Source organism: Abramis brama (genome assembly GCF_963993115.1).
Source record: "Abramis brama genome assembly, chromosome: 5".
NCBI lineage: Eukaryota > Metazoa > Chordata > Actinopteri > Cypriniformes > Leuciscidae > Abramis > Abramis brama.
The window spans coordinates 17,001,512-17,027,669 of NC_139967.1; the positions used below are offsets into that span (position 1 = coordinate 17,001,512).

The 26,158-nt window shown below is 38.1% G+C and overlaps 1 protein-coding gene across 1 annotated transcript in view; it reads left to right on the top strand.

Annotated features, from left to right (window-relative positions):
• Positions 1-26,158, top strand: part of dnah10 (dynein axonemal heavy chain 10) — a gene marked incomplete at its 5' end in the record, with an annotated part of 35,844 nt that overhangs the window by 841 nt on the left and 8,845 nt on the right. The window contains 60 exon segments of the mRNA XM_084114113.1: positions 204-309; positions 388-503; positions 592-787; positions 1,095-1,252; positions 1,370-1,600; positions 1,874-2,064; positions 2,286-2,484; positions 2,593-2,787; positions 2,878-3,048; positions 3,173-3,349; positions 4,599-4,772; positions 5,343-5,509; positions 5,644-5,795; positions 6,411-6,575; positions 6,695-6,902; positions 6,993-7,149; positions 8,439-8,918; positions 9,035-9,193; positions 9,431-9,547; positions 9,834-9,959; positions 9,963-10,208; positions 10,304-10,515; positions 10,707-10,863; positions 11,339-11,572; positions 11,665-11,787; positions 11,871-12,104; positions 13,485-13,708; positions 13,818-14,087; positions 14,179-14,362; positions 14,447-14,581; positions 15,018-15,170; positions 15,284-15,472; positions 15,661-15,807; positions 15,922-16,113; positions 16,194-16,312; positions 16,472-16,630; positions 16,713-16,848; positions 16,934-17,056; positions 17,364-17,495; positions 17,580-17,796; positions 18,118-18,237; positions 18,386-18,531; positions 18,646-18,798; positions 18,886-19,146; positions 19,591-19,763; positions 20,277-20,370; positions 20,462-20,626; positions 20,851-21,039; positions 21,181-21,352; positions 21,520-21,723; positions 21,810-21,890; positions 22,012-22,209; positions 22,541-22,702; positions 22,890-23,064; positions 24,312-24,493; positions 24,638-24,774; positions 24,883-25,100; positions 25,213-25,434; positions 25,517-25,664; positions 25,743-26,022. Of these exon segments, the coding sequence (XP_083970239.1) occupies positions 204-309; positions 388-503; positions 592-787; positions 1,095-1,252; positions 1,370-1,600; positions 1,874-2,064; positions 2,286-2,484; positions 2,593-2,787; positions 2,878-3,048; positions 3,173-3,349; positions 4,599-4,772; positions 5,343-5,509; positions 5,644-5,795; positions 6,411-6,575; positions 6,695-6,902; positions 6,993-7,149; positions 8,439-8,918; positions 9,035-9,193; positions 9,431-9,547; positions 9,834-9,959; positions 9,963-10,208; positions 10,304-10,515; positions 10,707-10,863; positions 11,339-11,572; positions 11,665-11,787; positions 11,871-12,104; positions 13,485-13,708; positions 13,818-14,087; positions 14,179-14,362; positions 14,447-14,581; positions 15,018-15,170; positions 15,284-15,472; positions 15,661-15,807; positions 15,922-16,113; positions 16,194-16,312; positions 16,472-16,630; positions 16,713-16,848; positions 16,934-17,056; positions 17,364-17,495; positions 17,580-17,796; positions 18,118-18,237; positions 18,386-18,531; positions 18,646-18,798; positions 18,886-19,146; positions 19,591-19,763; positions 20,277-20,370; positions 20,462-20,626; positions 20,851-21,039; positions 21,181-21,352; positions 21,520-21,723; positions 21,810-21,890; positions 22,012-22,209; positions 22,541-22,702; positions 22,890-23,064; positions 24,312-24,493; positions 24,638-24,774; positions 24,883-25,100; positions 25,213-25,434; positions 25,517-25,664; positions 25,743-26,022 (10,711 nt within the window).

A 26,158-nucleotide genomic window follows, 5' to 3' on the forward strand; every position in this document is an offset into this window, starting at 1 on the left:
GCAAATTCGTTTAGCCTAATACGTTTTATTTATTTATTTTATCAAATGATTAAATGACTAAATATGTTTATTATTAATCAAGATTTGTATGAGATCTTATTTGATATATATATATATATATATATATATATATTATTGATATTATTATTTATTATTATTATTTTTGTTTTATGATGCTTTGACATTTTTTCCCCCATCACCAGACTGAGGTTCAGATTGTGTATCATGTAGAGCTTCATGTGGACGTGAACAATATCCCGGAGAGGTTCGAGAAATACAATTTCGTCTACTTCCTGAGGAACACTAAAGGTAGGGGGAGTACCCTCAAAATGTGGCTCCCAAAATTTGCACATTTAACTAATATGTCTGGTGTTTTATCCTATCCAGAAACCATCATTGAACCTGTGGACATGCATGAGGCTAATCATTTGATGCCCAAACTTATTGAGTTTGGCATAATGAATGACAACCCCTTGATGATGCTTAGAGGGCTTCTCAACCATGTGTGTGACTAAACCTCTTACTCCCATTAAAAATGAATTATCTTTAATTATACCGTGGATCTATCTACACTGAGCTCTTTCCTTGCAGGTGTATGTTCCTCTTCTCTCAGTGAACCAACTCAGCATCACTGATGGTGGCTATCATGGTGTTGCTGGCTCTCAAGACTCTCAAGAAAAACAGCAGCCTGCAGAATCCCGTGGAGCTTTTGAGGTCCGAGATGATCTTCTCCACAGCACACATAAATTCTTGCAGGTCATAGACCAAACCTTACTGCAGCTTGAAGGTATGCTAGTTTTTGTATTTTTTTTGAAAGAAGTATCTTATGCTCACCAAAGCTTAATTTACTTCATCAAAAATCAGTAAAAACAGTAAAATTGTGAAATATGATTACAATTAAAAATAATGTTATTATTATATAATATGTAATTTAATCATGTGATGGCAAAGCTGAATTTTCAGCAGCCATTACTCCAGTCTTCAGTGTTTTCCTTCAGAAACCATTCTAATATGTTGATTTGGTGCTCAAGAAACATTTCTTATTATTATCAATGCTGAAAACATTGCTTAACATTTTGATCTCTGTGTTATAGGTGAGTTTAAATTTCACATTCCAGATCTTGATTTGGAGGGAGAAGTGGAGACACTCATGTCTAATCCAGGGATGGTGGATAAACTTGAGCAGTGTGTGATGAATTGGCACACACAAATCACAATTGTCATCGAAGAGCAGAAAACAAAGCAACCACAGGTTTGTAAAATTTCAAATGAATTAATCAAGATGGAATTCTTGTTGTTAAGTTTTCTACTCTAACCTAAACAGATTATTTAAAGGATTAACTGACTGACTGTTTTTTCACTACTGAAGGGACCTGGTCCTTTGGCAGAGATTGAGTTCTGGCGTGAACGTTTGGCTGTCTTGAGTAGTTTGAGTGAGCAGCTGAACCTGCCAGTAGTGAAGAAGATTCTGGATGTGATGACCCATGCCGACTCATTCATAATGCAGGAGCTGGAAAAGACGACATCTGAGCTTAGAAAATACCATGAGGAGTCTGCCAGTAATGTACAATTCCTCTCCACAATGGAGAGACAATTCAGGGTGAGAAGTAACCACTCCTATGTTGCTGCCCCACATAGCGCGAGTGTCTCAAAAATTCAGTTTTGGGAATCAGTGTTTTCCGCTTTCAAGTACAACTACAAGTACAACAAAGCATCCCAATAACAAAATCATTATTTAGTAAACTCTATATCGTTCCAAACCTGTATGTTGTATTTTTCTCTCTTTTGGCACGCTATAGGGGTGAGTCCCCCACCAGCAGAGCAGCATGGCTCAAAAATATATAGTTTCTCATCAATGGTTTATTATTTACAGAACCTTGTCACAGGACTGGATTTCAAAGTGGTCTTGGACACTATTCCTCAACTGATGAGCGGGCTGCGTTTGATCTGGATATTATCCAGGCATTACAACACAGATGAGCGTTTGGAATCTTTGATGGAACGCATTGCCTGGGAACTATCGGAACGGGTTGCGAGAGTCATAAATGTCCGTTCTCTATTTAAGTGAGTAAGCTAAATCTGTAAAAGTCAAACCACAAGCCAGCACAAAAAGATACAAATTTTGCATTTGAAGTGACTTTTGTTTGATGTGGAAAAAAATTCAATAAGGCTTATACTTTTTATTAAATGTTTAATCAATTTAGAAGTTCCATATAATATTACCTTAAAACACACAATGTTAATTTATAATGATTGTAATTCCCACATTAATTGATATAATGCAGAGACAAGAGAGAGGTGGCCAAAGCCAAAGCTCAGGATGGAAAGCAAGTCTTGGAACAGTGGAAGGCCAGTTATTTTGAGGTCCGTGCACTGATTGAGAAATCAGACCGTGATCCCCGCTGGGAATTCAATCGCAAAAAGCTGTTTGAAAAGACAGACTATATGGCTTCAGTCTGTCAGGACTTGTATAACATTTTGCAGGTTTGGCAAATTAGATTAAGCATATTTAATTTACTTTCAATTGTACATGAAGAAATTTTTCCTCACAGACAGTAACCTTCTCATTACTAAATTCATTTTCACTGATAGACTCTGGACGAGTTCTACATTATCTTTGGACCGGAGTTAAAAGCAGTGACGGGTGATCCAAAGCGAATAGATGATGTTTTACAACGTGTAAACTGCCTCGCCGAACCCATTGAGGAACTTACCTGTGACCCCTTTGACATCCGCAAAATGAGCAGTTGGAAAATGACCATACAAAAAATGAAAACTGACGTCCAGGTAAAAATCTGGCTGCAACTATATTGTCAGTGTTCATTTGTTTTCCTCTTTTGATATTTTTGGTGTATTAAATGCTCTCTTTTTATTAAGGCCATTGAAAGAGAAGCTATCAATTTCATTGATCACTCCTTCAAGACACTGCGTTCTTCATCTGCAGCCTTTGACCTGCTGCTGAAATTCAAGCACATCCGCTCTAGAGATGCCATCAACAATCAGTTGATGAAGAAGTTTAATGATATTCTTGCTCAGTACTGCAAAGAGGTGCCTCATGACCTGCTTACTAAAAAACCTAGTACATGTTGGATTTTTAAATGTTGTCGTGGTGATACAAAGATTGCATTTCTTGCTGTTTTTAAGTGTCTTCTTTGGTGTTGTTGTTGCCTAGATGGACCTTCTAAATGACATATTTATGAAACTAAAGGATAATCCACCTCTGAATAAGAATCATCCTCCTGTGGCAGGAGCCATTGTTTGGGAGCGTTTCCTGCAAGACCGCATCAGGTACCCCATTAAACGCTTCAAGGAGGCACGTGAGCTGATGTGCAGCGAAGAGGGCAAAGTAGTAAGTCTTCCCACATTGTCACTAAGTAAAAGTTTTTGTTACTAGTATGATGAGCTGAGTGTCAAACCTTGTAGGCATTCAACATTAATATAAAAAAGGGGATATACAATCTCAGTGGGATTGGGACTGGTGTTGACAATCAAAAGGGATAATTACAAAGAGTAATCTATATTAATGAATAATACATTATAAAAATTAATCATAATTATATACAAATTCATATATATAAATAATACATTTAAAAGGTTAAAATTTAAAATCATATTATGTTATGATATTTCAGCACCCATACATCAATATACATTCAGATGGATGTCATTATATTGTTTTTTGAGTGTCCCAATAATGTTTATAATTTTTAAGATGGTGTGTTCAATAAAATAGTTATATATATATATATACAGTGAGGAAAATAAGTATTTGAACACCCTGCTATTTTGCAAGTTCTCCCACTTAGAAATCATGGAGGGGTCTGAAATTGTCATCGTAGGTGCATGTCCACTGTGAGAGACATAATCTAAAAAAAAATATCCAGAAATCACAATGTATGATTTTTTAACTATTTATTTGTATGATACAGCTGCAAATAAGTATTTGAACACATTTGTAAGGCTGCGAGCGTGTGCGTACGAGTGTGTATGTGTGTGTGCGAGGCTGCATGCGCGTGCGTGCGAGTGTGCACGCGTTATTGTAACTTAAGTACACTTGACAGTTTAATGCGCTTGTAGTGTTTACTAGTGTTTGTTCTAAATGGTCCTGTCTGCTGTGTTCAGACTTAAGTTGTGTGATGTTTGCTACATTGTGTACTTTCTTGAAGCAGATCAAATAAAAAGGGAGTTCATACAGTATATCTGATTGCTTGTATTCATTGACGAAAATGTAGGCATGTGCAGTAATATTGAAAAGTGAGAATGCAGCGCATCGTGATATCGAACCGAATCGTTGACATGATAATCGTAATCGAATTGAATCGTGAGACCAGTGACGATTCACACCCCTAATAAAAACAGTCTGATTAGGGTCAGGTGAACCCAAAATCATTGCAATTATTCTATTCAGGGTGACTAGTCATTCAGGCAACCCAATTTTGAAAATGTGTAGTTTTGCACATCCCTATACTCTATTTGCTACACCTATCAGAGTTCACAAACTTCAACTTAGGTATTCTTTGCAAATGCTTATGCTGTCCCATATTTGCATTTATATGAATACAAATATCCTGACTGTCTTTTATTTTTTCCCTTTGCAGGTGGAATCCAAATACTTAGAGGTGGTTTTGCGTATGAGGGGCTATGAGGAGGAGCTTTATAACCATTGGAAAGCAGAGACTACTCAGACTCTGCCCCTTCTCATGAAGAAAAGTGTGCTGATAAGAGTCAACAGTGATGGGACTGTCTATGAAGACTCCATACAGCCAAATGCCGTACGTTGGTCAAAAGATGGTCAAAATTGATAATAGTCTAGACTGGGTAAACCCAACCAGATCTGCCGGTGATTTGATTTCGCCTGCAGTTCTGGCTGGAAGCCTGTACATTTTTCTATCCTGCTTCCGTTACAAATCTGCGGGGACCAATCACAAACTGGCTTATCCACCTGGCGCGCTATTGGCGGGTTTAACATGATGATGATAGACATCTTTTTTTGCGCAACCTGCAAAAATCGCTTGATGCCATTGCTGCTTCTGCAAACCACTGATCAATGCTACAAACCAACACGTTTGTTGACACGTTTCCTGTCTGGAGTTTTCGAATCGAATCGTTGGTCTGATTGGTTGAAGGACTATCCAATTGCGTACAGAGTCATTTGAACTATGCCCTTTGATCACGCCTCTTGTGCAGTAGAAAATACAGAGCAGACTCCCCAGACTAATGTTCAATCTTAAAAGATTGAGCTTGGTCTGGTGATAGCCAGACTAATAATGGTCCTTATATCATGGAAATAAGTGCATAAATAACATTAATGTTATTATGTATGAATATGACTGTGATTGCAGACTGCTCAGGGCTCAGAGAGGGATGTGGAAAAGGATGTGCGCTATTCTGTGAATTTTGCCCCTGAACTGCAAGAGATCATATCTGAGACCAAATTTCTGGATCACTTGGGCATCTTATTACCAGAGAAGACACAAAATGTGGCTCTGCAGGAAGACAGGTTTCTCAGGTAATCTGCCTATAATTAATTCCTACAATTAATTTACTGAACCTTCATGACATTTGACCTAAAATAGACTTCCTTAAAATGTCTCTTGAAGTGTGTTTTAACACTTTTGTTACTATTTACTGTTACGCATGCAGGTACAAAATTGAACTGAAGAAGTTAGTAAACCATTACCATTCTCTGATGGATAATCTAAATGATGCCGAGTTCTCACTAATGGCTGATTCGGTGCAGGAACTGAGGCGAGTGCTAAGCTTTGGGTGCAAAAGACTCAACTGGAATTGTTTGGGTAAGTTGCACACAAATTTAATATTTATGTATTTAAAGTGCATATAAAAAAAAAAAAATCAACTTTATTTTACTTTTACCTTGTTACACATGTTACATGTAGGTACCCTAACCCTATAGTAAGTTCATGTAGTTAATTCATGTTACTCAGAACTTAAATGTATAATTACACTGAAACAAGGTTACTAAAGTTTAACCTAAAGTTTAACCTAGAATGTCCATCCATTTAGATTACAGTTTTAAAATAAACTAGTAAACTTAAAGTGATGCATATTTGTCAGTCATCCATAAATGAATAAGGAAATAAACTGGTAAGATTTTCTGAATTTCTGAACTGAATTTATTTTAAATACACAATTATCTAGTTTATATGTTTATCATCAATCAGTCAAATCACTCCCATACATTTTAACTAACTGAATATTGCTTGTTCCACAGCTAGACATAATTATCCATGTTCTTACTGAATACATTTCATTGTTTTCACAATTAACATATTTATGCTGATTCTAAACAATTTAAATGGGTACCCCGTAAAAATGAGTACTTGCTGCCCCACTATTTTGTCTTCTAAAAGTTCTTAATGTAATTTCTTGAATTAAACTTCATTTAACAGGTATACCACAATTCATCCAACGTGGAAATCAGGCCACTTCCAAATTTGAGTCATTGATGAACCAAATTCAGAAGAATGAACAAGACATTGACGATAAACTTAAATCCATTGAATCTGCAAACCTTTTCAAGTTCCCAATGGCAGATAAAGCCGGACACCTACCAGGTTAAGAATGTTATTGGCTGTATTTGCAATGACTAGATTACTCTTAATAACTCACAATAAGCAAACACATCAGGTACAAAGTGGCAATGTGTTAAGGTGTTTTCTGCCTGTTGTTCCAGGAATAAAGGAGTTCTGTGATTTCATTGAGAGTGAGAGGGCAAAGGTGGTGAACCTGCTGGTGAGTAAGTATGCAGCTATCAGTCCTCTCCTCACCAAGATTGAAAGTCTGATCATGGGGACCAGCACTGGCAAAGCCAAGCACATGGCTCAGTTCTACGCTTATTGGGAGCACAAGATCTTAGATTCACTTACCAAGATGGTGCTTCAGTAGGTTTATTTGATTGTTTCTCAGATGCATTTACATAGATCTCATAGGTCTAATGCTCTTTTATGCTTACCATTACAATTGCCTTTCAGGAATATTCAAGCTTTTAACAATGCACTGATGGGCACTACTCCACTCTTCCAAATCGACACCATTCTAGCTGCTCCTGAGATTGCTTTGCTTCCCAAGAACAGTGAGGTGTACAAGCTTATTAGACAGTGTGTCGCTGACTGTGTGGAGAGCACCAAGGTATGTTGCAGGCTACATAAGTCAAGACAAGTCACCTTTATTTAGCATGTTATAAACAATATAGATTGTTTCAAAGCAACTGCACTGTTATAAACAGGAAAATGGCAATCAATGATGCAAATATGAAAATAATTCAAATTCTGCTGTAAATCAACTCTAAAAAGAGCTGTCATTATTCAGCTCAAGTCAGTTCAGTGTTGATTCAGTTCAGTTCAATAACTGTGTAAAGTTAATCAATTATCAAACAAGTTTAATCCAGCTGTAAACTGCACTACAGTAGTGTAATGTTTAGCTCAAGTCAGGTCAATGTTGATTTATCTCAGTTCAATAACTGTCGGCGTTGCAAAATTAATCAATTATGATGAATTTAGATAGCAAATCATTTAAATTTATTCAAATGAGGAATACAACAAGTGATTCATCTTAAAGAGGCAAAATACAGGACATATCGTTCAGAATATATACAACAAGATAGAACAGGGAGGGGTTAGTTCACCAAAGAATGAAAATTCTGTCATTAATTACTCACCCCCATATCATTCCAAACCCATACGTTTTTTGTTTACCTTCGAAATACAAAGATATTTTTAATGAAATCTGAGAGCTTTCTGTCCTTCCAAAACTGGTTTACACAACATTGTCTGCTCTCACATCGACACCACACACATGCGTCTTGGTGCTCTCATGAACGTGCGTTGGAGATTAATATTTTGTTAATAAAGTGGTAAATTGTGGGGTTTTTTGTGCATTCCATTGCTGACATGGCTACAAGAGTGTTCTGGTGCTCCATGGATCTGTACTATTCATTTAGTTTTTTCTCCTATTTACACAGCCAGTACTATGTACAAACACAATTTTTTGTTTAGGTGTGTATTTCAATTTTACTGCACCTTTAAGTGCCCGAGGAAGCGAATGGCTCAAATTGAAACTACTGCGGGACAGTTCAGCATTTAAGCACAATAGATGTAACAAACAATACAATTTTTTTTTTTTTATTGATAATCTATTCTAATTACAAATAAATGCAGTCAAAATACAAATTACTATAAAAATAGAAAATACAAATAAAAGTAAATAAATTACTCCTTCCGAGAAGCAAATATTAATCTAAACAACAGAAACAAGTACATACTACCGCCGTCTCCATTGACCAATTGCTTCTCTGACAAATGAAAATACTGAAAATAATGATAGAAATTAGAAAGCAAATATTTTCACAGATTTAGAACAGTTTTCAAGTAGATATTTGGTCACTCAGGTCACCTTTTCCTCTGTTTGTATCTTTTTAGCGGTTTGTTCGCTGGATGCAAGGCAGTTGCATCCAATGCCCTCCACAGTATGTGGATGGTGAAGACAAACCATTCGTCTTCACTTTTTACAATGAAGTTTGCCAGCTTCCACAGATAAATGAGCAAGCCACTGCCGTCTCCCAGACAATGCAGCGTCTCCTTAATGGAACCAGCGTCTACCTCAAAACCTGGATGAGCTACCGCTCTCTCTGGAAACTCGACAAGGCTATTGTCATGGAGAAGTTTGCAGCCAAGAAGCCCTCATGTGTGATGTATGATGAGAAGTTTCAGTTCTATGTCAAGGTCAGCAATGAGGTGGCAAAGCAGCCCTTGATGAAACATGAACACATAATCAGGCTGAACCTGGAGCCGCTAGCCCGTTCCATCCAGGAGAACGCACAAGCGTGGGTCACTTCTCTGGGCAGGCTACTCAATGACTCGGCCCGAGAGGAGCTTTTCAATCTGCGCAATGAGCTGTTGGTGAGGAGGACAAATGTTGCACTGTTCTAAATGTTATCTTCATCTAAGAATCGTGTAAGTGAAATGTTGAGATTTTGAGACAGTCTGTACTTATAGAATGCGTTTACTGTGAACAGAAATTGTCAGATAATTTGAAGAGGAACCCCAATACCTTGGAGGACCTGAAATTTGTTCTGGGCACCATCACAGACATTAGAGATATGTCTCTCTTAGTGGAGATGAGAATCAATGATGTTCAAGAGAGATACAGAACTCTGAGCATGTACAATGTGGAGGTGAGTAGACCTGAGTGTATCAGACAATAGAGCAACAGTACATGTTTAAACCAATTACTCTAAACCAATTTGTTATAATGAAAGATGATAAAATGTGCTTGTGAATAAGTAAAAAAAAAGAATAATCGTACTTAACCTAAACTATTGTTAGTGTACATGTCAAATATTGAATATGCACTAAAACGTTTTGTGGTCATTCCTTTGATTATTATCTGCTTTACAACTCTTGTTCTGAAGACTTCAGAGGAGGAGGTGCAACTGTCTGCAAACATCTCCAATCTGTGGAGTGAACTTTTTAAAGAGTCTAGACGGGTTGACTGCGGTTTGAGAAAAGTAAAGAAGACTTTTGCAGAGGTAGTACCAATCATTTACCAGTAAGGCTTAATTTGCTTGTTGGCCGGTTGCACACATTGCTTAGACTAGTCTTACAAGACTGGTCATAACATTTTTAAGTCAGTAACATAAAAGGGTAGATTGGTCAAATATGAATTCGAAAAATTTGAAAAGTCTTAACTTAGCAACTATGTTAATGCAACTGGCCCCTGATCTTTGATTTCTTAATGTTTCAATTCACTGAATTCACTGTAAATTCTCTCTCTCTCTCTCTCTCTCTCTCTCTCTCTCTCTCTCTCTCTCTCAGATCACTCTGAATCAGATTGAGGAGTATAAACAGGAGATCTCCATATTTGCAGAGAGCTTCAACATGCATGGTCCTGGAGCAGTAGGAGATGATCTAGAGAAAGGCAAGAGCACCAGGACTCTATCCTGATGTGTTTTGTTTTTCTTATCTTACCCACCTGGTATTATATCACCATTGTTTTTGTGTACTCCTATAGGTTTAGAGATCATGGATACCTATGAAACGGAGTTGGCTAGGGTAGAGGCAAGCCGTCAGGAACTGGCTAAAGCTGAGAAATTGTTCAACCTGCCCATCACTATGTACCCAGAGCTTCTCAATGTACAGAAGGAGATGAGGGGCCTGAGACAGATCTATGAGATTTATAAGAGCCAGAAAGTTAGAATGTCAATTCATTACATAAACTTTGACTTATTATTATGTTGGTCATATTTTCTGAACAGTTGTGACACAGGTGTGTGTATATTCCTCAGGTAGCTAAGACAGAGTGGTCACAGACCCTTTGGGTAAATCTGGACATAAAGGTCCTTCAGGACGGTATAGAAGGGCTTATCAAGAGTTTGCGGAAGCTGCCGAAGGATGTGAGAGCTCTTCCTGTATCTTTCTTCCTGGAGGGCCGCATGAAAGAATTCAAAGAGTCACTCCCTCTCCTTTTGGACCTAAAAAATAAGGCCCTCAGAGACAGGTAAATGATTTTAAGATTTTGTTTTAAAATGTTTTAACTTAAAGTATTATATATCTGCCTTTAGACACAGCAAGTAAATATGATTAAGGGCTGAATAGTGTAATCTTCAAAAAGGTAGCTTAATCTATGGTCACTAGCTGTTTGGATATACTTTATGCAACATGAGACTGTTGCTCACTTGGTTGCTGCAGGCACTGGAAGGGCCTAATGGAGAGGACAGGCTCTATCTTTGAGATGAACCCAAACACCTTCACTCTGGAGAACATGTTCTCCATGGAACTGCACAAGTATGGGAACGTCATCAGTGATATTGTCACCTCAGCTGTAAAGGAGCTTGGCATCGAGACGGTTAGAAATCTCACCAAAAATGAAATTCAACTACACTTCTTATAATAGCAATGGTTTGAAATCCAGCATTAGAGTTAAAGGGAAAGTTCACCCAAAAATGAACATCCTGCAATCAATTACTCATGTCTTTCCAAACCTGCATGCCTTTCTGAATTCTGTGGAACACAACGTAGTATAGATGGTTTAGAAAGAAGAATGTTGGTAACCAAACAGTTTCGGTTCACATTGGCTTCCATTGTATTTTTGTCCATACAATAAAAGTCAATGAAAACTTACAACTGTTTGGTTGCCAACATTCTACGAAATGTCTTCTATGTTTCACAGAATAAAGAAATGCATACAGATTTGGAAGAGCATGAGTAAATGATGTTGATGATGAAAAATCCCAAGAAAGACTGATTGTGGCATTGATCGTAAGTTTCCTTAAATGATTGTGATATTAGATTACAGAGTGTGTTTGTGTGCATTTTTGCAGGGAGTAAAAGAAGTGGAGGAAACATGGGAAAATATGAAGTTCAATGTGCAGCGGTTCTTAAAAGGCACACAGGAGCATGGTTTCATTCTTGGTGCTGTGGATGAGATTCTCCAGCACTTGGATGATGATGCCATGAACCTGCAGAGTATGGCAGGCAGCCACTTTGTCGGTCCCTTCCTGGCCACCGTGCAGCAGTGGGAGAAGAATCTATCACTCATTAGTGAGATTATTGAGGTCAGTGGAAACCAACAATATCAACAATCAACGACTTGAAAACCACACTGGCTCATGTTCACATTTCTTTACTATTATTCTCTAATGTGTAGGTATGGATGTTAGTGCAGCAAAAATGGATGTACCTGGAAAGCATCTTCATTGGAGGTGACATTAGCTCACAGCTACCCGAGGAAGCCAAAAAATTCGAAAATATTGACAAAATGTTCAGAAAGGTGAGTTCTGCACCAACAACTAATTTGAAAATGTGTTTTTTGTGAAGAATGTAAATCCCTTATCCTCTGATGGATATCACCAGATAATGACCGACACAGTGAAGGACCCTGGAATTAAGAGATGCTGTCTGGTTCCAAATCGTCTGGCTGACCTGCAGAACCTAAGCGATGGTTTAGAGAGGGGTCAAAAGAGTCTGAATGATTACCTCAATTCCAAGCGAAATGCTTTCCCACGCTTTTTCTTCATTTCTGACGATGAGCTGCTCAGTATTTTGGGGAGCAGTGAGCCTACTTGTGTGCAGGAGCACATGATCAAGGTAATTTTGCATGCTGAAAAAAGGATGAAATGAAAGTTTTTATTTTTCTAAATTCTGTTTTCTAAATGCATGTTATTGATCTTATTGTGAATGATTCACATGCATGTTTACATTTTATAAACCATAGGGATAGAACAAGTAGAATTTGGCTAGTCAAATGAGCTTAACAAGTTTCATGTGCAATAAAACCTGCTTTTATTAGGCTACTCGTACTCTGCTGCATCCTAAAATTGAAAAGGCTGTTATATATTTCCTTTTTTAAGTATAAAGGAAGTATTATGTGGAAGAATTAATATTATATTGATGTGTTTTCTATTCTCTGTAGTACTGTACTGTTATATGTATTATTTAAATCAAAATGTATTTTTATATTTTAAAATGTTATTTATTTTAAAGGTACTGTGGAGGATTTTCCCGAATTTTAGAAAAGAACCACCCTCTCCACTTTTGAAAAAATGCACATGCGCAACACTCTACCTGCTCCCGAGAGGGAACGCCTATTAAACGTGTGCATGAGAGAGCATGCACGAGCCTAGTTCTCCTCGTGCACGCTCTGTTTACAAGTTGAGAGATCGCTAATCATAGCTTACATTAAATTTTACTAGCAGTGATTTTAAATGGATTTCTCCAAATAGCATGCCAAACAATGAGGCATCAGTGGGAAGCCCAACCTGTGCTTTTAGCGCACGCCAGCGTGTGAAATATTCTCCCAAAAACACTCTGGTCTTGTTTCTTTCTTCAGAGGCCTTTCTCTTCTTGTCATACAATTCGTAGACACTTTTTCTCTTGCGACCCTCAGACATTTTGAAAAAACCCGATGAGAACGGCGAGCTTCAATGAATGGCTGAAACCGTAGCTCACCACACATATACACCTGAAAGTGCGCATGCGCAGAAAGCGAAAACTACCTAGGGACGAGCACGTACGACGGCCTTACGTAAACATATCACCAGAATGATTGACAACTAGGAGGACCAATAGTCTTGATGATCCACCCGGAAAAAGAAAATCCTCCACTATACCTTTAATGAAATGTTTTTATTTATTTAGTTATTTAATTATATAAATCAAAATGTATTTAATAAGTTTATTTTATTTGCAAATGTATTAGTTTATTTAGTTATTTGTTTAATCTTTTTGTATTATTTGTTTATGTTTATATTTTTTACATTGCTTTTCTCAAAACTTTTCCACGGACCCGCTTGCACTCCCTTGTGGGGGTCCCTCCCTGAATCTCAGTTTGAAAACCTCTGCTCTACTGTATAAGCTTTCCTCACCCTTATATTAAAATCAGTCAAATGAACTGAATTCTGTTTCAAAAATAACAGGTACATAACAGACCATAAATTAATCAGTCATCTTGTTTTTCCTCATCGACAGATGTATGACAACATTGCAGCTTTGCGTTTTGATACGGGAATGAATGGAGAGATGGTGGCAAGGGCACTGGTGTCTGCCGAGGGCGAGGTGATGGAGCTCAAACAACCTGTCCCTGCAGAGGGCCGTGTGGAGGACTGGATGACTGGAGTGCTGCTGGAGATGAGGAGAACCAACAGACTTATCACCAAAGAGGCTATTTACTTCTACGGTCACCAAAAGACTAGGTGAGGACATTACTAGACTCCCATCTTATCTACTAGAATCTCATTGAACTTTTCTGTCCAATTAGAATTTATGAGAATTTAATAATATGGTCGCCTGCATTTCCATCAGGGTGGACTGGATGCTTGACTACCAGGGCATGGTGGTGCTGGCAGCAAACCAAGTGTGGTGGACCTGGGAGGTGGAAGACGTCTTCAAAAGGATGTATCATGGCGAAAAGCAGGCGTTGAAACAGTATGCAAAGAAAATGCACCAGCAGATCAATGACTTGGTGAGGCGCATCACTCAACCTTTAAATAAGAATGACAGACGGAAAATCAACACTGTCCTCATCATTGATGTCCATGCTAGGGACATTGTGGATGCTTTTGTCAGAGATAGGTAAGATATGAAAACTGTCACCTCAAAAGAGGTCGTACCGTTGAGAATTGGCTGTATTTTCCGTCCTAACGCACACTTTTCCTGTGGGTAGTATTACAGATGTCCGTGAGTTTGAATGGGAGAGTCAATTGAGATTCTACTGGGTTAAAGAGCCCGATGAGCTGTTTGTGCGGCAGTGCAGTGCTCAGTTCTCTTACGGCTACGAGTACATGGGGTTGAACGGCCGGCTGGTCATTACTCCCCTGACTGACCGCATCTATCTCACACTTACCCAGGTATTCGATTTGCCCGGTTGTCCTTGCCTAAATGGCCTGTTTTGTTTGTACACGTCTTATTAATACATTGTATGATGCTCACAGGCCTTGTCTATGTTCCTGGGTGGAGCACCAGCCGGGCCTGCGGGTACAGGGAAAACTGAATCCACTAAAGATCTGGCAAAAGCTTTGGGGCTTTTGTGTGTGGTCACCAACTGTGGAGAGGGCATGGACTTCATGGTAAGAGACTGCAGACTTAAAACTCTACTGAAAGATTATTGGTTTGCATGGTGACATGTTTAGTTCAACAAAATTATTAAGATGATGTATTTCAATATGATAAACACTACTGTTCAAAATGTAGTTTCAGTGTCACATGATATTTTAGAAATAATTTTAATATGTATTAAGTATTATTACAGTAAAAAAAAAAAAAAAAGTTGTTTTTTTGTGGAAACCATAGTTTTATTTTATTTTTCAGAACTCTTTGAAGAACAGCTTTTATTTGAAATGTGAAATCTGTTGTAATATTATAGATGTCTTCACGTCACTTTTGGTCAATTTAACACATCCCTGTTTTTTAAATCGTTTTTAAAAAATCATCTACCTGAGCCCAAAATTTTGTATATTATGAGTGTATGTTATAAATTTAGATTTTGTTTTTCCTGTCCTTTAGGCTGTGGGTAAAATCCTCTCTGGTTTAGCTCAGTGTGGAGCCTGGGGCTGTTTTGACGAGTTCAACCGCATTGACGCCTCAGTGCTGTCTGTCATCTCATCCCAGATCCAAACAATCCGAAACGCTCTCATGCTGGACCTCAAGAGGTTTCAAGTGAGTTTGTAACTGAAATTTTATTCCAGAGTCACTCTGATAGTCAAATACTGAAAGATGATTGTTGTAAATATTTTAGGCTCTGAGTGTCTTTTGTTTTTTGTGTTGTTTAGTTTGAAGGTCAAGAAATCAGTCTAGATAACCGCATTGGGATCTTCATCACGATGAACCCTGGTTATGCTGGCCGCACAGAACTTCCTGAGTCAGTGAAAACTTTATTCAGACCAGTGGTGGTCATCGTGCCTGACCTGCAGCAGATCTGTGAGATCATGCTCTTCTCTGAAGGCTTCCTTTTGGCTAAGGTGGGGAAAATAAGGACTGGGCTGTCAGCAGATTAAATGGATCAGACTAAAAAGAGAATAAATTATACAATTGAACTGTTTTTAATCAAAAAGTTTCACATGAACATTAAACAATAATCCTCAGAGAGCCTTGTGTGAATAGGCAAACAAAATACAAATCAAAAATTGCATAAATGGTTTGCTCGCAGGTTTTGGCAAAGAAGATGACAGTGCTGTACAAACTAGCACGGGAGCAGCTGTCTAAACAGTCACACTATGACTTTGGGCTTAGAGCACTGAAGTCTGTGTTAGTAATGGCAGGGGAGCTGAAGAGAGGTTCACCTGATCTCAGTGAGGTATTGATCTCTCTGCATCATCTTCCAACACACCTTAATGAGCTGCCGTCACAAATTTACTCATATTTTCTTCTTTTTTTTTCTCTCTCTTTCTCATTTCTTTACCCCTATTAGGATGTGGTTTTGATGAGGGCTCTGAGAGACATGAACCTCCCCAAGTTTGTATTTGAGGATGTTCCTCTGTTTTTGGGCCTCATCTCAGATCTGTTCCCCGGGCTCGACTGCCCACGTGTTCGTTACCCCAGCTTTAATGACGCTGTAGAGGGTGCCCTGCAGGAGAATAAGTATATTATGCTGTCCAGCCAGGTGATTCTTCCCTTCAAAACTCATTTTAAAAGGATTGTAATTATTAGGCATAATGATTCATGACTAATTTGTGAATGCAGGTGGACAAAGTGGTGCAAATGTATGAGACCATGATGACAAGACACACAACCATGGTGGTTGGACCGACAGGAGGAGGGAAATCTGTGGTGATCAACACACTCTGCCAATCACAGACCAGGTCTTTGTCTACTCATAAATGACAATATATTCATACAATGGCTCGTAACTGCATCACAACAATTTTTTTATGCAGAATGTCTAGAAATTCTGCTACATGTTCATAAAACAAATTGTTCTCGCAGGCAAATACACATAAGTGTTAAATTGTATGTTGTAGGTTGGGCCTGCTGACCAAAATGTACAGCCTGAACCCTAAAGCGATGAGTGTGATTGAGCTATATGGGATCCTGGACCCGGTCACACGAGATTGGACTGATGGGATTCTGTCTAACATATTCCGTGACATCAATAAACCTACAGACAAAAAAGAAAGGAGGTGAAATCATGGCTTAAAAATTCTTCTACATCTGTTTTATATCAAAGGCATGAAACAGAATGAATTTGTGTTTGCTTTACAGGTACATCCTCTTCGATGGAGATGTAGACGCTCTATGGGTGGAGAACATGAATTCAGTTATGGATGATAACAGGCTTCTCACGCTGGCTAATGGAGAGAGAATTCGTCTACAGAACCATTGTGCTCTGCTCTTTGAGGTATTATGCAACCCCTTCATTTTGTCAAAGGACTGGAAATCAGTGTTACTGTTGTAGACTTGCAAACAAATGTGATGTATTTTAGGTTGGAGATCTGCAGTATGCCTCCCCTGCTACCGTTTCGCGTTGTGGAATGGTGTTTGTGGACCCCAAAAACCTTCGCTACGCTCCCTTCTGGGAAAAATGGGTCAACAGCAGAGCCCCCAAAGTAAGTGTATTTCTACTCTGTGCTTAACTTATCTTAAAAATGTAACCAACGGTTCATCAAGCAAACTTCCTTTTTTTTACATGTCAAAGGAAGTTGACAGCCATAGCAAACATTATTTGTGGCCAAATGAAATGAAATGAAATATATTGGAAAAATATATTACTGTTATTTATTTTTAAGGCAGTTTTAAGATATTAGAATAAGATCTATGTGTGGAAGCATAGATTTTAACAAAATACATAGAAAAATCATCATGTTCTGACACTGATAAGATTATATTTTCAACATGCCTTTGCTCTGTCAACAGGAAAAGAAAGAACTCCACAAACTGTTTGAAAAATATGTACCAAGTGCCATTGATATGATAGTGGATGGTATGGTTGATGGTAAACTGACTGAGAAACTGAAGACTGTGATCCCACAGACGGATTTAAACATGGTGAGTGAGTCAGTAGAGACCTGAACGACACTAGAGTGCAAGGAATCTCTGTAGCATGTAGCACAAACTTCTTTTTTCCTGTAGGTGACGCAGTTGACTGTGGTGCTAGATTCGCTGCTGGAGAACGAGGACTTTATTACTGAGGAGCTGGAGTGTTATTTTCTGGAGGCACTCTACTGTTCGCTGGGGGCTTGTCTCCTGGAAAGTGGCAGACAGAAGTTTGATGGTTTTATCAAAAAGTTGTCCTCTCTGAACAATGTTCATGATGAGAAAGTGTTTGCTGGCCCTGGACAAATTCCAGGTGAGGTGGAAGCAGCGTCCAAAATTAACTTATTGCAATACCTGGTATTGGCAGTGAATGAAGAAAATATTACTATTTCTTAGTGCACATGAAACGGTATACATTATTTTTTATCAAAACGACAAACAACACATACTGTATATTGTGTAACTCCATAAGATCAGCCAGTTCTTATTTTTCTATGAAAGGGCAACTGTCACAAAAACAAGATATATTATGATTTTGTTCCTCATAAAAATATATATTTTTTATTAAATTAAATTATTATTAATCGAAATCCTTCGTTATTGTTTTTAATTTTTAATTTGTTTAATTTTGCAGTTTACTTGCCAACTCTCTATGATTTTCATTTTGATGGAACCCAAAAGAAGTGGGTTCCCTGGAGCTCCATGGTATCAAAATACATTCATAGCCCTGATATGAAATTCATCGACATCCTTGGTAAAGCAGCTTATTTCTTCTCTTTGCTCCTTCTATGTATTACTGTTTCTTCCTCTCCAACCGTTTCCTTTCCTCTACTAATCTATTTGTTTTTATTCGGTACGGTATGCTTCAGTAAAAGCTTATTTTATCCGTTGCTTTCCATCAGTCCCGACAGTGGACACCACTCGTGCTAACTGGCTGTTGGAACAGATGGTGAAGGTGAAAAGGCCAGTGGTGCTGGTTGGAGAGTCTGGCACCTCTAAAACAGCCACCATACAGAACTTCCTGAGTAATCTCAAAACAGATACAACTGTAAGTCCATCGCTGTGAATATTGGTGAAGCTGCTTCTGTAAATTTAAAACTATAAATGAACGCAGTCCAGTTGGACTTCACACACAGGATAACAATATGCACCTTTTACCCAGATAATGATGACCATCAATTTCTCGTCGAGAACAACATCTATGGACCTGCAGAGGACTCTGGAGGCAAGTGTTGAAAAGAGAACCAAAGACACGTATGGTCCTCCAATGGGCAAAAGGCTCCTTGTCTTTATGGATGACCTCAACATGCCAAGGGTAAGAATGGATTTATACTGTAGGTCATATCCGAGACTGAACCTTCACCTCACGGCTCTTCATGGATTGTCGTTTGTTTGATCTCAGGTGGATGAATATGGCACCCAGCAGCCTATAGCTCTTCTAAAGCTGCTGTTGGACAGGGGTGGCATGTATGACAGAGGAAAGGAACTTAACTATAAACTCATAAAGGACTTGGGCTTCATTGCAGCCATGGGGAAGGCAGGGGGCGGTAGGAATGAGGTGGACCCTCGATTCATCTCTCTTTTCAGTGTGTTCAACATCCCCTTCCCGGAGGAAGAGTCCCTGCACCTCATCTACTCTTCCATACTTAAAGGACACACCAAGGTGCGAGAAATAATTCAACTGCCCATATCAGAACAAATGCCATCTGCTTTCATGTTTTCATATTAAAATCTCTATTTTAGGCCTGTGATGACACAATCATATATCAATATATTGCAATAATGTCTTGACACTTTGGATAATTGTATTAGTATTTGGTTACACTTTATTTTAAGGTGATGTAGTTACATTGTACTTACTCAAATAAGTATTGAGAAATATGTATTAACTACATGTACTTACTATAGAGTTACGATTAGGGTTAGGGTTTGGTTTAGGGTTAGTTGTAATTATGCATAATTTACTGTTTACTATAGTAAGTAAATGTAGTAATGTGTAAATACATCACTTTGAAATAAAGTGTTACCTAGTATTTTTGCCAGCCCTAGTTTATTCATGAAATGAATGATTGACATTAATCAGAATTATTGCTCTTGTATTTTAAAGCCCTTTGAGGAATGCATTCAAAACATCTGTGACAAGTTGACCTTTTGTACTCTGGAGTTGTACAAAACCATAATTAAGGACCTACCGCCAACACCTTCCAAGTTCCACTACATCTTTAATTTGCGAGATCTCTCCAGAGTCTACAATGGCTTGACAATGACCAATCCCGAAAGGTTAGGAATTTCATCATTCAGATGAATTAGAAAGGACTGAGGAAGTTCTTTTTAGTTTGATGTTTGCAATACTCAATTACTCTGTACCAGTGGTTCTGAACCAGGAGGCCGGGGCCCACTAGGGGTTTTAGCAAACTTACAAGGGGTCTGCAGGATGACTTAAAATCATTTAAATTAACATATTATTAATATATTGAAACAATCTAACTTAAAAATAAAAATAAAAATATTTTTTCAACACACAGTTCTTCAAGTATCTGGAATTACAAAATGAATTGTGGTTTAATAATTGACCTATTGACATTCCTAATTTCTGTTCATATTATATTATAGTTAATAGATATAGTTGTATTTCTGTTCATATTATATTATATAGAGGGCTATATTATATTGTGATATAATCAAAAAGGTTGAGAACCACCACTCTATGCCATATGCAGTACTCTTTACCACTATCCTCCACTAATGTTTATTTTAATAATAAGTGTGTGTTTTGCTCTCATTTAACTCCAGGTTCTGTACAGTCACCCAGTTTGTACGTGTATGGAGGAATGAATGCTTAAGGGTCTTCCATGACAGACTTATCAATGAAACTGACAAAATCATGGTATGCTTGCTTCCAAGTTACAAACACCCGCAATTGTCTACATTTTAAACTACACGCTTGTCGTCCCATGCTCTGGCTTCGCTCTCTACAGGTCCAGGGGCATATAAAGAATCTGATTGAAGAGCACTTCAGATCAGACCTCGATTCAGCCATGAGAGACCCCATTCTGTTTGGAGATTACAGAACAGCTCTAAAGTCTGAGCCAAGAGTTTACGAGGATATACTGGACTATGATGCATCCAAAGCTCTGTTTCAGGTGCATAGATGTCTTAATGTTCCATTTACATCCATGTGCTTGGCAGATGATTTTATCCAAAGCATGCATTGCATTCAAGCTATACATTTTTTTTCCAATTCATGCATTACCTGGAAATGCCTTTTCCAAAGCAGGAATCCATCAGTATATCTGAAAACGAACAAGCTTGGCAGTGTGAAGCTTTTATTATTTTACTCGTTTTTTCTTTTCTTTGACCCCTATAGGAGATCCTGGAGGAGTATAATGAAAATATGACCAGAATGAACTTGGTGCTGTTTGATGATGCTCTTGAACACCTGACTGTCATTCATCGCATCATCAGAATGGACCGTAGTCATGCGTTGCTGGTTGGCGTAGGTGGCTCAGGGAAACAATCTCTTACAAAACTGGCTGCCTTCACCGCAGGTTATGAGGTAATTCATTGTTTTTCATATTCTATATGTAATATTTCCTGTATTTCTTCTACTTTTATATATTTTAAATATCCCCTTCATTTACTTTCTAAATTAGCAATTTAGTAATAGTAAGAATGAATTTATGCTGTTTGTTTGTAGGTGTTTGAAATTGTGCTTAGTAGAGGGTACTCAGAGACTAACTTTCGTGAGGATCTGAAAACTCTGTACCTTAAATTGGGTATAGAGAACAAGAAAATGGTCTTCCTGTTCACTGATGCCCATGTGGCTGAGGAAGGTTTTCTGGAGCTCATCAACAACATGCTTACATCAGGTATTTAAAACAACTGACTTAATGAAGTCTAATAAGGTAACACACTTTTTTAAATTAATCTATTTAGTTTAAATTCCTTGTATGACATGTAAACATGAACAAATTATGTCAGTTTTATGGACTGTATTAAAAAGAGATGCTTAGCAGCAGTTTCTTTGTGTTGTAAGGGATGGTTCCAGCACTGTTCCCTGATGACGAGAAGGAATCAGTCCTAAACCAGCTGCGAGATGAAGCTATGAAAACGGGCTCTGGTCCGTCGAAAGAGAGTGTGTGGCAATACTTTGTCAACAAGAGTGCCAACAACTTGCACATAGTGCTGGCCATGTCGCCTGTTGGTGACACCCTCAGAACACGCTGCAGGAATTTCCCAGGTCTTTGAGCAATGCATCAGAAATGTATTTGTTTGATCTTACTCCTACTTCCTTGATTTCTTTATGTGTGTGTTTTTGTGCATTAGGATTGGTTAATAATACAAACATCGACTGGTTCTCCCCATGGCCTCTTCAAGCTCTACACGCAGTGGCCAAGTCCTTCTTAGGTATGTGTTAACTAGAGATTTCAACGCCGTTTATAAATTATTGTTAACTAACCCTGTGCATGCATATATTGCAATAATGCACACCCATTCATGCTGGTTTATGTATCGTGTCTCATTTCAGGCGAGAGTCCAATGATCCCAGAGTGTCATTCAGAGGCGGTGATTGCTCATGTGTGTATGGTGCACGGTTCTGTAGGCGAGTATAGTAAACTGTTCCTGCAGACACTACGCCGCAGCAACTACGTCACCCCTAAAAACTACCTGGACTTTATTAGCACCTACTCCAACCTACTGGAGGACCAAAATAAATACATACTGGGTAAGAGCAAATTTCTCTTGAGCTGTTTGGGAACATTTGTTTATGATTTTAAAATAATGTACTGCATCTATATCAGTGCTGTTATCATTGTTGTTAACCAAAACTAAATCAAAACTAAACAAATATTTGAAAAGTTTGGCTAGCCTTTTTTTTTTTTTTATTACAAAAAACCTACAAAAACGAATAAAAGCTCATAAGAAATTCAATACAAATTAATACTTAAAAAAAAACTAAAATGAAAACTGTAAATGCAAAAATTCAAAATATTAATAAAACTTATAATAGTATTTATATAATCCTAGAATAACAGTGATCTGTATGCATTTTCCAGCACAATATAAACGTCTAGAAGGGGGTTTGGATAAGCTGAAGGAGGCGAGTGGGCAACTAGCAGAGCTCAACATCAAACTAGCTGAGCAGAAAGTGGTGCTGGCAGAGAAGACTGCAGCCTGTGAGATCCTTCTTGAAGAGATCTGCTCTAATACTGCTGTTGGTTAGTACAACATCACATACAAACATTTCTGCAGTAAAACTATGGGTACTTAATATCAAGTTGTTTTTTATTCATGTTACAGATGTGTTGATATGTCATGTATTTATTAAAATAATGTAAAAAGTGGGAAAAGAAAGGATGTTCCACATGGATAGGATCGAAATAGATTGTAAACTCTCTCTTTCAGCGGAGGAGAAGAAAGCCCTGGCGGAGGAGAAGGCTAAAGAGATAGAGGAGCAGAATAAAGTGATAGTGGTGGAGAAGAAGGATGCTGAGAGCTCTCTAGCTGAGGCTCTTCCTGCTTTAGAAGCCGCTCGCATGGCTCTGCAAGACCTGGACAAATCTGATGTCACAGAAATCAGGTGACGACCACTGTGCTTCTAGACTAAATCAATGAAAAAACATTCAATTTTGACTCTTGTGAATCATATGCAGGACTCAATAAACATTTTTTTCTGTTGCTGGGCAGATTTAAAAAAAAATATATATATTACATTTGTATATGAAATATTATAATTATTATATCCTCCTGGGACCCAGGAATAGACTTTTGTCCTTGGTCTTTAAAAAATACTGACATTAATTTAGTGATCAAATGTAGCACTCTTATGGAAATATGATCATATTTAAATATGATCAAATTTAAATCTGACTAATTTTCAAATTGTATTTTATAAATCAACATCTCAGGAAAATATTATGGTGTTTCTAATCAAAATATGACTTTATTTTATAAAACAATGCATTGATTTCATACATGTCCACTGTAGAGGACACCAGGACTTTAATCATGTTTATCAGGCATTTTGGGAGACACAACTAGTAAACAGGGAAATAAATTATATATCAATATTCATATAAAATATTAGATATTATAATGAAAATGTTTCAAAATATTACTCCCATTATTACACTTCTTTTTTCATTACATGTTGCCCTAAGAACACATTAATATGCAGATTATATATAGTGTATGTATAGATACATTGTATTGAATGGGACTATCCATTTATGGCCATTTTACCCACATATTGCATAAAATAAAATGGTATATCAATTAATTCCATTGTATCTTTCATAACATAGTTGAGAAACATCTTTATACAACATTTGGTTAAAAAAAATCCCATTGTTTTTGCCTATACCTGTAATTTCATGACAGGTAATTCCTGGTGTCCACTACATAGGACATAGCATTATAAAATGTCTCCCCATTTGTTTCTTATGCTCTAACTAACAATGTAATGACATGAAAAATACTAAATTCAAAAAGCTTTTTTTTCTGGTCTCATGAGGTTGAAGTACAGTTAATAATTGGAATATATAATAATTATAATAATAATATTACATTTCAATATATAATAATTATGATATTAGAAAAATATGGACAGGTTTTTCACTTTTTATGTGGTGGGGCCAGGGGAAATGGTTCACAGCAAGTAAAATGTATTTACAAAAATACATTTTTACTTGCTATGGATCATTTTCACTAGTCACACCACAAAAAAGTGCCTCTCTTTTGTTACATGAAGGCCACTAGCTTCATGTAAGACAAACAGTGTAAGAACAGTATTGACGCTCCTCCACCCTCTTGTTTGCGGTATTGTAGATCCTTCGCCAAGCCACCCAAACAGGTGCAGGTTGTGTGCGAGTGCATCCTAGTGATACGGGGCCATAAAGAGATCAACTGGAAGTCAGCCAAGGGCATGATGTCAGAGGGTAACTTCCTGCGCTCGCTTATGGAGATGGACTGTGACTCAATCAATGCCAGTCAAGTCAAGACTGTCAAGGGTAAGCCAACATCCATATACTCATCTTCTTGATGCTTCTCTGTGATCCCAGTGCCTTAAAACAACTTAAGAAGTATCTAGCTCCTCAACGTAAACCCACTCATAGAAATTCTGATGCCTCCACCTTGTCATATTGTATACCCAGCCTACCTAAGGAACCTCAACACCAGTTTGGAGGAGATGCAAGCCATCAGTAAAGCTGGTTCTGGCATGCTAAGGTTTGTGGAGGCAGTCATGGGCTACTGTGACGTGGCCAGAGACATTAAACCTAAGCGAGAGAAGGTACGATATGCTTACATAATAGAGACTTTAAATGCATACATTTATTTACTTTATTTGATCTCATTTAAGAAGATGAGCTGAAATTAAATCACAAAATTACATTTAAAGGTAGCCCGTCTGGAGAGGAATTTCTTCCAAAGCAAACGTGAGCTGGAGCGAATCCAGAATGAGCTCAGTGCCATCCAGAAAGAGCTTGGAGCTCTTGGAAACAAATATGAGGCTGCCATGACAGAAAAGCAACTTCTGCAGGAGGAGGCCGAGGTTATGGAGAGAAGACTCATTGCTGCAGACAAACTCATCTCAGGCCTGGGATCAGAGAATGAGCGGTCAGCTTACTCATTAAAAACTTCGCTTGTACATGAATGACTGATCAAAGATCACCAAGATAAAAGGCATTTTAGTAATATTTTAATGTACTGTATGTCTATTTACATGTAGCTGGATGGAGGACCTGGAGGAGCTGAAGCAGCGGCGAGTACGTCTTCTGGGAGACTGTCTGATCTGCGCTGCCTTCCTCTGCTACGAGGGAGCATTCAGCTGGGACTTCCGCAATGATATGGTTTATGAGGTGTGGCAGGCAGATGTCCTGGAGAGAGGTATTCCTCTGAGCCAGCCTTTCCGAATAGAAAACATGCTCACTGATGAGGTGGAGATAAGCAGGTAAGTCATCAAAGCATGTGTTAGAGGAATGAATATTATATGTATATTTTGTTTATGTGGAAAAAACTCTCCATTCTCTTAGATGGGGATCTGAAGGTCTTCCTCCAGATGAACTTTCAGTGCAGAATGGCATCCTGACCACCAGATCCAGCCGCTTCCCCTTGTGCATTGACCCCCAGCAGCAAGCCCTCAACTGGGTCAAAAAGAAAGAGGAGAAGAACAATCTGAAGGTTTCACTTCATTCCATCACTTTAGTCTGCACAAAGTTTTCTGTAATCAATTTTTATAGTAAATCTTTTGATTTGCAGATCTCGTCATTCAATGACCCAGACTTCTTGAAGGGGCTGGAGTTGGCCATTAAGTATGGCTTCCCCTTCCTGTTCCAAGATGTGGATGAATATATTGATCCAGTTATTGACAATGTCCTTGAGAAGAATGTAAAAGGGCCAGAGGGGCGTCAGGTTGTCGTACTTGGAGATAAGGAAGTTGACTATGATCCCAACTTCAAACTTTACCTCAATACCAAACTTGCAAACCCCAAGTTCTCTCCTGCTGTATTTGGGAAAGCCATGGTAATCAATTACACAGGTGAGAGAGCAAACTGTGTGCGATACACACCAGTTTATGTCAATTCATAACAGGTCTCGATGCAAATTGAGATGCACACATGCCAGAGTCCTATGCCAATTTTTTTTAACATTCTCTGTATTACAACATTTTTAAA